Source organism: Schistocerca piceifrons, chromosome 2, assembly GCF_021461385.2.
Source record: "Schistocerca piceifrons isolate TAMUIC-IGC-003096 chromosome 2, iqSchPice1.1, whole genome shotgun sequence".
Lineage (NCBI taxonomy): Eukaryota > Metazoa > Arthropoda > Insecta > Orthoptera > Acrididae > Schistocerca > Schistocerca piceifrons.
Window position 1 is genome coordinate 832,911,575 of NC_060139.1, and position 12,251 is coordinate 832,923,825.

The following is a 12,251-nucleotide window of genomic DNA, read 5'->3' on the forward strand; positions in this document are numbered from 1 at the left end:
TGGCCTGAGTGTGTGGTCTCTTGGTGGTTTCCCACACTTTTGTAGGCAAAGGCTGGGCTGGTCTCCAAACTCTACATCAGAGGATATGATACACAAACAGTTAAAATATGATAGCAAACAGGACAAAGTGTTCTTGATTCACGGACAGATAATGCATGTTACTGTGTTACTGTTCTCCCTTGACATCAGTAGCATCAGGAAGGGTATGCGAACATAAAATTAAATAATAACAAAACATTTGCCAAATCACAAACAAATAGATCCCATACTAAACAGGAGAAGAAAAAGATGGAGGAGGGGGAGGAGGAGAATAATAATAAGAAGAAGAGCATTGGTTGCATGCCAAATTAATTCCCCCAAGACCCAGCAGTTATTATGGTCATTCTTCTCATTACCTAATGCATTACAACATAATAGGAAACACATGCAACAATCTCTCTCTCTTTCTCTTTGAGAGGGCGAGGGGTGGGACAGAGTTGTTTACATTGAACTAGTAACATTGAAAATATTTAAATCTCTGTTCCTTATGAATCAGATGCTTGTTTGTGTAACATGGCTTGTTTAAATATGACCACTTCATTCAGTCCATATACTAAGAAAGGTAGCAGATTGTTAGCATTTCATTGGACTACTATTTTTAAGTAAAAATGCATCTGCTTTTCAATATACTTCCCATTCAGGACAATGAAATATGTTAAATACTTTTCTTTTGACTTAATTCAAACCCTCAAGTGTAATCCTTATGAAAAAATAAATAAATAAAAAAATAAATAAAAAGTCATCTACAGTTGCCATAACATCTTCATTGGACTCAAAATATTTTCCAACAATAAATTTCTTTAGAAGTGAGAATGTATGTGAGATAGGGGATGTCACATCTGGTGAATAATATGAACCTCCCAACAGTAGGTACTTCAAATCCTTCAGTCTGGTCTTAGCAGCCAGAAACTGTGGTCGTGTGTGTGTGTGTGTGTGTGTGTGTGTGTGTGTGTGTGTGTGTGTGTGTGTGTGTGTGTGTACATTGTTTGTTTCTGATGAAGGCCATGTGGCCAAAAGCTTACCAGCTGGCGGTCTCTTTGTTATGCCTATCTGAAACTCAGCATATCCGCTGTATTGTGAGTAGCAACTACCCTTTTCGTAATATTATCACATTCCATTTTGGACTTTCCATTGTTTGAGTTTCCCATTTTTCACATTTACAGGCAGGTGTGTTGTCTCTATGGCAGATTGTTTCCTCTTATTTTGTCTTCACCAGTCCAGATCTCTTCTCATGGTGTTTGTCATCCATTAGGTAATCATTTGTTGTTTTTTCCTTCCTTTGCAAATAAACTTATTAGAATAATCCCTTTTGTATTCCAGGAAACAATAACTACAACCTTTCTGGCATATGAAATTATATTTGCCCCTTTTGCTGTAGCGCCACCATCTTCCACCCATTTCTTTGGTTATTGTTTTATTTTTGGCGTTAAGTGCTGTGCCAGTGTCTGTAACAGATTGGTGCAAAAATGTAGTTGGAATCTATTTAAAGGAGTCCAAACATTATTGAGAAATTTGTTTCCACATTTGCTATAGCTCATAATTCAAGAACTCCAGCACCCAATTTGCACAAAGATTTTTCAAACTTATGTCTTCGTGTAAAATGTACTGTACTCTTTCTTCTGATATGTCTTTGGCAGCATCTATTTCATGAACCTTTTAATCACTGATCATACAATACCATACTGTGTAATTTGACAGTACTTTCATATCTGTGTGCAATATTAGAACATCCTTCATGTGTATCTTGTTCAAGAGAAGTACATCATGATTGAATTCAATAAACCATATCTTAATTGTTGAAAAATGAGATGCATCCTTGTATGTATGTACCTTCACTAACTTGAGATGAATTTCTGATGGCAATTAATTGTCCAAAATAAGGAATTTGATGGTAACTCAGTGTTCTAATTTAGTCATTTCCATGAAATACACACTACATGCCTGATGTCAAAAAGCTTTACAACCAAAACTATTTTCTAAAACTATTTTATACATTACGAGTTTTGTTACTCAACATGTACCAACATAACAGATGCAAAATTTCTGTGCTGTTGGTGCTATCACAGTGACAGGCTGAGGACTTTTCAACTTGTCCTTGTATGTAATACAAGAGAAGCAAAAAGATTGAGTTTATTGATGAAGTAACAAAATGTCAAAACTAACCTGTGCCCCTCTGCAAGTCGTAAACACTGTATTTCACAGATACTTCCTAGTTTTACTGTTTCATTAATTTCTGTTCCCAGTTTTATTGTGTGAAAAGTGTAAGGGAAAGGACTGATTTTCCTGCAAAATATACAGGTTGAAAGGAAAAAAAATGAAGTTACTAAATCTTGCATATCAAAATTTCTCACCAATAAAAAGATAATTTCCATTAAAATAGAATTGCATTTTGAAGAGACTCATATAGTGACCAAAAAAAGAGATGGGAGAAGCAGCATGTAACATTTGGTTTGTTTTCTTAAATTTTGAGATGCACTTTAGATGCAATGTAGAAATGTTCCAGGTGTTAAGAATGAAGTATTTGAGATGTTCAGGTGAATATAAAATATATTAACTTATTGGTATTTTTTCAGGCAGTCATTGTGATAAGAGTGGATAAGTTGTTGAAAATAGTTGTTTAGAAAGCCACATTTTTTAAAAATTTCGATCCTCATCCATCCATACACCAAAAAACTTTTAAGGATGCTGCTCTACTTATTACCACCTACACTATGATTATTGTTTTTATTATAGTTATAACAATATAACATTAAGACTCAGTTTTTACAGTTGCTAACACACAGTTTAACAAAACCTGACATTTTAATTTCACAGAATGGGCATATGATTAGTGAAACAGAACAGTTCAAATTTCTAGGTGTTCAGATAGATAGTAAACTGTTGTGGAAAACCCACATTCAGGATCTTGTTCAAAGACGTTATGCTGACATTTTCACTATTCGAGTGGTATCTGAAGTAAGTGAGTGTTCAACATGAGAATTAGTCTACTTCGCTTATTTTCATTCGCTTATGTCATATGGTGGTATATCTTCCCTTTCTAAAAGGATATTTTTGGCTCAGAAGTGGGTGATTCGGGCAATGAGTGACGTAAGTTCACGAACCCCTTGTCAACCCCTTATACTGTCATTTCTTGTAATAATATTAGCTTATTCGCAAGAATAAGCGGCTTTCACTCAGTTAATACTCAGCAGAAATCAAACCTGCATTTGGATCGGACTTACTTAACTCTTGTGCAGAAAGGTGTGCAGTATACTGCTGCATCCATTTTCAATAAGCTACCGCTAGAATTCAAATATCTTAGCAGTAATCCACATGCTTTCAAATCAAAACTGAAGAGTTTCCTCATGGGCCATCCCTTCTATTCCATCAAGGATTTCCTTGAAAAATTAAGCTGATTTTTGTTGTATTGTTGATTGTGTTTACTTAAACTTATGGCTTGACTTCTTTTTTAGGTTCATAAACATTTTATTTTCATCTGTTATTACGTTTAGGTTGTAATTTCATGTACTGACACATAACATGACCTTAGAGATTTGCTCCTCAATTTGGTCCTATGGAACTTGACGTGTAAATAAATAAATAAATAACAATTATTATTATTATTATTATTATTATTATTATTTTCGATTATTCCCATTTAAGAGAGCGTTTGAACTTGAATTCCTTTATGATGATTGTTTATGTTTTTTCTGAGTCCAAATTTTCTTCATGTGTTCACTGTGTTGTTTCTTTCGCTCCACTGTCTCTTCTGTGTTGTGGTGTCAAATTTATGTTTTTTGATGATGTTCCTGAACTCAGTTCTATTTTCTGCATCGTTTACTGTTATGTGTGCTTGTCTGAGGTCCTCTTCAACTTCTTTTATCCATTTTGTTTTTCCCCTGCCTGAGTTGATGACTTTAAGAATTCGCTTTGAAATTTTGTTTTCATTCATCCTGTGGATATGTCCGTAGAACTGCATTCTTCTTTTCCTTATTGTATCCGTAATCTTGTCTGTGTTTTTATATAATTCTGATGTTGGCCTCTTCTTCCAGATTCCTTGCTCTTGTATCGGGCCAAAAATTTTCCTGAGAATTTTCTTTTCTTGTTTCTCTATTTCTCTGATTTTAGTTTGCCCACCTATTTGTGTTGTTTCAGATGCATACAGTGCCTCCAGAAGTACGACAGTGTTGTAGTGCCTCAATTTTGCGTTAATGGATATGGACTTTTTGTTATAATAGTTCCACGTGAGTTTATATGCTTTCTGTAGTTTTTTTTATTCTTTCCTCATTGGCCTTTAGGTTGGTCCCTGATGGCTGGATGATTTCTCCCAGGTACTTAAAATGTAGTACTTGTACGATTTTCCCATGGGTTGTCACAATAGGCAATTTGTCTTGTGGCACTCTTTCTATGTACTGAGTTTTCTCATATGAGATTTGCAGGCCAGTTCTTTGTGCAGTTTCGTGTAACTTCTCTATGGCGTTAGTGGCTTCTTTTCTATTATTTGTGAGGATTGCAAGGTCATCTGCAAAAGCTAAACACTTCACATTGAATCTATTATCTTTTCTAATGCCAATTTGGATTTCTTTGACTTCTTTTTCCCATGTCCTGATAATTTTTTCAAGAATGATATTAAAGAGTAATGGTGAAAGTCCGTCACCCTGTTGCACTCCAGTTTGGATTTCAAATGGTTCTGAGATATCCCCCATAAATTTAACCTTGGAGACTGTGTCAGTTAATGTTTCTCGAATGATTGCTCTTGTCTTTCTGTCAATGCTGAATTCTTCCAGCGTCTTACAGAGCGCTACACTGTCTATTGAGTCGTAGACCTTTTTAAAATCTACAAAAGTAACCACTGTGTTTCGGGTGTTTCTCATCTGGAGAATCATTTTCAGATTCCAAATCTGCTCTATGCATGATCGTCCCTTGCGAAAACCAGCCTGGTAGTCTCCTATTTGTGGGTCAGCTTGTTCTTCTAATCGATTCATGAGAACTTTTGATAGGATTTTATATGTGACCGGTACGAGTGAGATACCCCTGTAATTATTTGGTTCAGTTTTGTCCCCTTTTTTGTGGAGTGGATGGATGAGTGTGCATTTCCTTTCAGAAGGGATCTGTTCTGTTTCCCAAAAGTTTAATATGATTTTGTGAATTTTTCCTGTTTATCTTTCATCATTTAGTCTCCATAGTTCTGCAATAATTCCATCTTCTCCTGGGGCTCTATGGTTTTTCAGTGTCTTGATAATTTCTACTATTTCGTTGATGGTTGGTGGTTTAGCGTCAGGATTTGGTGTAGACATCTCGTAGTGAATATCCTCTGTAGGTCTTTCACAGTTGAGAAGTTTGTTGAAATAGTCTGCGAGGATTTGGCAGTTATTCTTCATGTTAGTTTCTAGTGAACCATCCGGTTACTTGAAGCAAAGATTGGGTGGCTGGTATCCTGCAATATGTTCTTTAAACGTCTTATAAAAATTCCTGGTGTTGTTCTTCTTAAAGTCTTGTTCTATCTCATATAGTCGCCGTTTGTCATAATTTCTTTTTTCCCTCCGAATAGTTTTCGATGTTTGTTTTCGGATTACTAGAAATTTTTGCCATTTTTCTGGTGTTTTGTGACTATTGAAGTTTTTCCAGGCATTGGTCCTTTCTTCTATTGCTTGGTCACATGTTATATTCCACCACCTGTGTTTTCTCCTTCTTGGGGGTTGACCCAATTTCATCATGGATTTGAGGACATCCACAAGTTCTGTCCAGTTTGTGGTGTTTCTCTGACTAATTTCCTGTAAGATGTTTTCCTTGTTGAGTTTTATGTATTCGGGGTCTGGTCTCAGCACTTTGTTTAGTTTTGGCTTTTTTCTATTGGGTTGTAATCTGGTCTTTATCTGTAGAAGATGGTGGTCTGAGTTAAAAAAAATCCTCTTCTCGTCTTCACATTCAGAATTTCTGCTGTGTTACTCTTGGAGATGGCCACATGGTCTATCTGGAATTCACCCAACATTGTGTTGGGCGACTTCCAAGTATACAGTTTCTTGTTGGGTTTTTTGAATTGTGTTGACATAATTACGAGGCCGAAATTTTCACAAAAGCTTACCAATCTTTCCCCATTCTTGTTAGTTCTCTTGTGAGCTGTATGGATTCAGGTGATTTTCCTGTATTTTTTCCCTTTACCTAATTGTGCGTTAAAGTCGCCTAACAATTTCGTTTGTCGTCTCTTCAAGGTCATTCCAGAAGTCATCCACTTTCTGGCGGTTCTTCTTGTTATAGTTATTTGTGGGTGGGTGTGCATTGATCAAGGTATACGCTTTGTTGGCCGATTTGACGGAGAGCGTTTATATACATTCTGAGGCAGACTGGAAATCAGTGACAGAGTCGCTGATAGATTTGTGGACTGAAAATGCTGTGCCAAACTGTTTGAGTCCTTTCTCATTAGTTTTAACTGCTAGTTTTCCTTTGTAGATCCTGTAGTTGTCTGTATCAAAATGGTTTTCATCCATAAATCGTATTTCCTGGATTGCAAGGATTTTGATCTGGAATTTTTGCAGCACGTCTGTAAGTTGTTTGATCTTGCCCAGTTTGAAAAGAGTATTAGTATTAAGTGTACCGATGAAGTGTCTTTGTTTTGTGTGTAATAATTCGGACGTCGTCTGGTTCTCAACCTTCGGCGTAACATGATGCTTCTGGTCCCCCGGAATCCAATGACCAGGTAAAGCCAGCCTTGCGACTGGTGCCTGGTCTAGTGGATTCATTCCTTGTGTTATCATCATGTTTAGTTTTCAAGTTGAAAACTAACTTGGTGGTGGTCCTTCCGAGGAAAGATCACGAGGAATACGACTTGATTGTTGAGATCAAGAAGGTTGCTGCAGCCGCACCATCTAGGCGAACAGACGCTGACCCCTAACCGCTGGATACCTGGCAGACGTTAGTGGATTTCAGTTGATAGTTTTGGTCCACCCCGGGTATTTTATTTCCCTGGTACCCTCCATATCTGGAGAGCATTCCCCTATCCGCCACGTGGGGAGGCGCCGGATGGGAGACTATTAACTCCACACGGGAAATAACAATTATTATTATTATTATTATTATTATTCTCCAACACAATTATTAATATGTATTTTTTTAATGGATGACAACTGTATTACTACCAATACTAACAGATGTACAGTTATATAAAAATGGTTAATAATGTATTAAAAATAATTACTATGTGGTTTTCTACAAAGGTCTCATCAGCAGTAATAATAATAATAATAATAACAATAATAATAATTGTAATTATTGCTGCTGATGAGCCCTTTGTAGAAAACCACATAGTAATTATTTTTAATACATTATTAACCATTTTTATATAACTGTACATCTGTTAGTATTGGTAGTAATACAGTTGTCATCCATTAAAAAAATACATGTTAATAATTGTGGTGGAAATCATCTGTAGTAGACTGCAGATTGAATGCTGTAGGACACTGATCATCCTCCTCTCATACCTCTGTGAGTTGTATTATTTCCATGACATCCTGAACACATTTTATTAAATATGAATTGAGTAAGATATTCATTGAAGCATTACTTCCGTAACAACAATTTCTTAAACAAAAACTGTTACTTACACAGTATATGCCCTGAATACGCCACAAAAAATACCACAATGCCCCCTTTCCTTATTTTGTCCTTCCTTTCCTAATATCAAAATCATTTGGCTGAAACTTTGGGTCTCCCATCCAGAATTTTAAAAATTTACCATTTTAGTCATTTCTCAGGTATTCTATAATGTTGTCCATTGTAATTAATCCTTAGTTTCTTCATTGAGGTCATAAACTGACCATTAAAATAACTCTTCAGACCATTTATTTTGCAAAGGACCTTTCAAACTTATGAGTGAACCATATTTTCGTTAAAATAAATTTAAAATCTTGCTTTGAAACACTTTGTATCCAGCTGTATCGTATGATCATTTAATTTACCACATTTTCCTTTGTTACCTATGTACTTAAGAGCTATTGCTTTTAAACTAAGTACATTACACATTTATTGTGTTTTTGATTCAAATTGATTTACTTATTTATATTTTATGATATTCGATCCAACTTCTTCTTTTCAGTTAATATATGTTATCACTCTCTTCATTTGCGCATATCTACAGGCTAACCAGCGGATGCGGCAGCAGATGATGCAGCAGATGCAGCAACAGCAGCAGCAGCAAGTGGCAGCATCTGGGCAGCAGCAGGCTCAGCAAGGCCATACACCAGCACTTGTGGCACATTTACAACGGCAATTAGCACAGGGTGCTACTAATCAGTATTCCCATCAACCCCCACCTTATTGAACTACATACATAACAAATTTTATTGTTTTATATGCCATACTACTGGGGAAGTGTATGAAGAATGGTGCAGGAATGAAGGATCATTTTACCATTACGTGTTCATGACTCTGACGTGAAGTGGGAATCAAGAAAATTGTAGATAAAGAAACTTGTTGATGGATTTTAAATGTTTGCAGGAATTATGTCTGTTTATGTACTGACGTTGTTTACATTGTGAAGATCATGGTATTTTATTTTATTTATATTTCTTGACAGTGAACGATTTACTTCAACAATATAAACAGTTATTGCTTCTGATTTATATTAAGCAAACAGCATTCTGATGGCAGGAGGTAACATCATGCTTCATATTTAACTTTGTTGTAAGAAAAGATTCACTAGGTCTGTACTTTGGAAATTTGTCCTCTATGAAGAATTTACTTCATTTTAGAAACGTCAGTACTGTCTTCCATTATAGTATCACTATTGCAACTTTACACTCAAGTGACACTGTATTGTAGTTTTAGAACACAGTACTAGATTCACATTTGGGTAAACTCAGGTCATTTTGAGAAAACACATGTTCTGGTGACAGAAATAATTTAGAGGAGCATATTTTTGTATATATGAAAATTTTTCCCTCGCTACCTGATTTAAGAAGGTAAGGCCTCTTGAAACATTTAGGGATGGAGAACTACTACTTGTGTGGAAGATGTAGTGCCCCAGTTAGGACACTTGGGAAGTGGAACCTGTAGTAAGGAAATTCTTCCAATAGTCGCTTATTGTTATGATTGTAATATACTTTTCCACTCAGTCTGTATCAGCAGATGTTGTTAAGTATGGACTCAAAACTGAAATTTTCACTAATCAGTGGGTAAAGCAATGTACATCATCCTTTTCTGTGATAGTGGAAACAGCTAATACATATGAGACCTAACTTTTCAATCTTGATTATCTTAAAACTCAAAATAATTGTTATTAAACTAAGAACAAAGTCATTACAATGTGATATTTTTTTTTTAAAAAAGTAGTATTTTGTTTTATTGTGTTACATGCACCACATTAGGTGTGGGGAGCTATTAGTAGTTAGGACAGGGGCACTACATGGATAAAAGAACTTATCCAGCTAGATAGGCCAAATTATGCAATATGTTAATTGTTAAATGGATGGATAGTTCATTTGTGTATCTTATTTCTGTTCATACTGGTCATCTCTAACATTAATTGAATTGTAAGAGTTAATTTTCTCACATTTTGCAATAATGTGAATGGAATAGTGCTTGCCAGGATAGATCCTGTTGTGTTAATTTTTCAACTATCCTCTCTACTATTTATTTAAAAGCAAATAGCCATTCTGACACATCTTGGACATGTGTTAGTAGAATGGAAAGGCCACTGCTAAAATTTATTCTCATATAAACTTGCAGTTCCCAGTCTTGATTAAACCAGTCAGTCATTCCATTTGCCACATCAGCAAGTTTAAATATGTGTGTGGGTGTGCACGCAAGTTTCTGTTTTAACAATGCTGACTTGTTGTAAATATAACTGGAGAGTTAAAAAATCTACTCACCAAGCAGCAGTAGGAGACAATACATATGAAAGTTAAGGAAATGTACAAGCTTTCGGACTCAGTGGCTCCGTCGTCTAGCAGAAGGGTTGAAAGGGAAGAAATATGGATCAAGGAAACGGACTGGGGAGGTGTAGGAAATGGGGAAAGTTACAGAAAAGTCACTCAGAACCCCACGTCAGGGCAGACTTACCTGACATGACGAGGGAAAGACTGATTACTACTTCTTCCCTTTTCAGCCATTCATCTTTGAAATAAAAGCATTTTGCTTCTGGCAGTTTCCAGTGTGTTGGTCCAGTCCACAACTGTAGCTCCTCCATATTAAAACAAGAGCATTCCAAAGGCTTTGTTCACAAATGCTTTGTTTTATCAATAATTCTATCAAATGGTCTCTCTGATATAAAAGCTGCTAAACCAACAGCTGATTGGCTGTCAGCCTCTGCCTCTTTATCATCAGCCTTCTCATCCCATCTGGTAACCCTCCCCTGACCCAGCATTCTGGATGACTTTTCAATCTCTCCCCATTTCCTAAATCTCAGTAGTTTTTTCCCTCCATCCGCCTTCAACCCTTCTGCCAGAAGATGGTGCCACTTGCTCTGAAAGCTTGCACATTCCCTTAACTTTTGTGTGCATTTTCTCTTGCCGCCACTTGGTTAGCAGATTTTTTATCTATTGAATTATATTTTCAAAAATGGATTATTTTTGTTGACTTGTTGTAAAGTCATTTTGAAGCTCAGACATGTATTTATCAATGTGACATATTTCTAGCAGTTAAGTACACACAGTTTTCAATCAAACTGTGTCATTATTGCAGTCTGTATTAGCAATACTATTCTTTCTTTTAAAAAATCTTTAAATTTCATTTGAGCTTTTTGAACTGTACTTCTGTCTTTAAAGCATAACATGAAACTGCTGTTGTAGATTATTCTCCAAAATTTGCATTGAATTGTTTGACTGTTTCAATTCTCCATTGCAAGGGTTAGCTGTATGGCTTCATTTAATGACATTTGTGTAGTTATGTCGTTTATGTGTTAGTAGTCATATAATAAAATCAGAGTCTACGTGGGGGAAAAAAACTAATGTATAGCGTCAATATACTGAGAGTTTCTTGTATTTAAGTAAATATTTATTTTCCACATACATTTATCAAGGGATCAGTTTGTAACAAATTCAGTATGTTGTTAAGGTCACAGAATATTTAATTTTTTCTAACCAGTTGTTCTAAAGCTGCATAGCTATCAAGGAAGCCAAGTTCATACACTGAGCAATAAGCCCTCCCCTCTTTTCAGTTAATGTACAGAGTGTGCTATAAGTAATACAGCAGGTAACTTTGTTTCACAAGATTTTTCTAAAATAGGTAACTTGCTTTTGAGCAAGCTATGTATCAGATCACAGCAGTTCCTATGATTATTCTCTTATAATGGGGAAAAGTGCAAATAACTAATGAAATTTAAGAAGACCTTTTGATGCAACAGATCTCAATGTCAATTAATAAAGTTCAATGAAAGAAAACCATTAAACTGTTCATTGTACAACATGTCAGATCCTTTAACATATTACTGCCAATAAAAATATTTTTCTCTTTTTTGTTCCAATTTTGAGGTGTGTGTGTGTGTAATTACTGATAGAAAGGTTACTACAAAAAAAATTGCTTCTCAATACATTCTGCTTATTTATCTCCATTTGCTCGTATTTAAAATTTGTTATGGAAATAGAATGACACACAAACTGTACTTGTTAGTTGATTATATGTAAGCAAAGGAAGACTGGTCTTCCTTTGGGATTGAAACTCTCCTTTCTAGACAAACCCCTAAATAGACCGTAGCCTTTGCATTCAAAACAGCTTGTGACAGGTAATTTGAAGTATGTAACCACAGTGAGTGCCCTCAGAACTCCTCCATAGGTGTATGTCAAGGCAACTGAATATTGTGTGTCACTTTCTACCAGGAGTTAAATGTAAACAGAACACTATGTCTTGCCAGTGTCAGACAGTGGCTGACCAAGTTACAAGGTTTGAATGCCTGAATTTTGTGAATGTCATTTGCTACATATTTTTTTGTAGGTACATTCTTAAATAAAGGTTTCATGGAGTTATTGTGGTGTCAGACTTGTATTCAGTCTCAAGCTTTCACTGACTTCACTTGTCATCATCGTCAGGAGATTTGAGTAGGCTGTTTGGAACATTATATTTGCTGACCTACTGAAAGCTCATAGAAATGATGGAGAAAGTCATGGAAAAATTGACATGCCAAGAATACTGTGAAGTGTCTGGTTTGCTTTATATTGAAACTGCAGGCTATTTGGGACTTTTTTCCCACAGGAAGCTGCTTGGCACACCAAACACTTCAGTGGCTTCCATGATCTTATCCA

The 12,251-nt window shown here is 35.8% G+C and overlaps 1 protein-coding gene across 1 annotated transcript in view; it reads left to right on the forward strand.

Annotated features, from left to right (window-relative positions):
* Positions 1-11,899, forward strand: part of LOC124774951 (mediator of RNA polymerase II transcription subunit 12) — a 365,571-nt gene extending 353,672 nt beyond the window's left edge. The window contains exon 41 of the mRNA XM_047249660.1: positions 8,153-11,899. Within this exon, the coding sequence (XP_047105616.1) occupies positions 8,153-8,335 (183 nt within the window). The 3' untranslated portion in view covers positions 8,336-11,899. The remainder of the gene's footprint in view (positions 1-8,152) is intronic.
* The last annotated feature ends 352 nt before the right edge of the window (positions 11,900-12,251 follow it).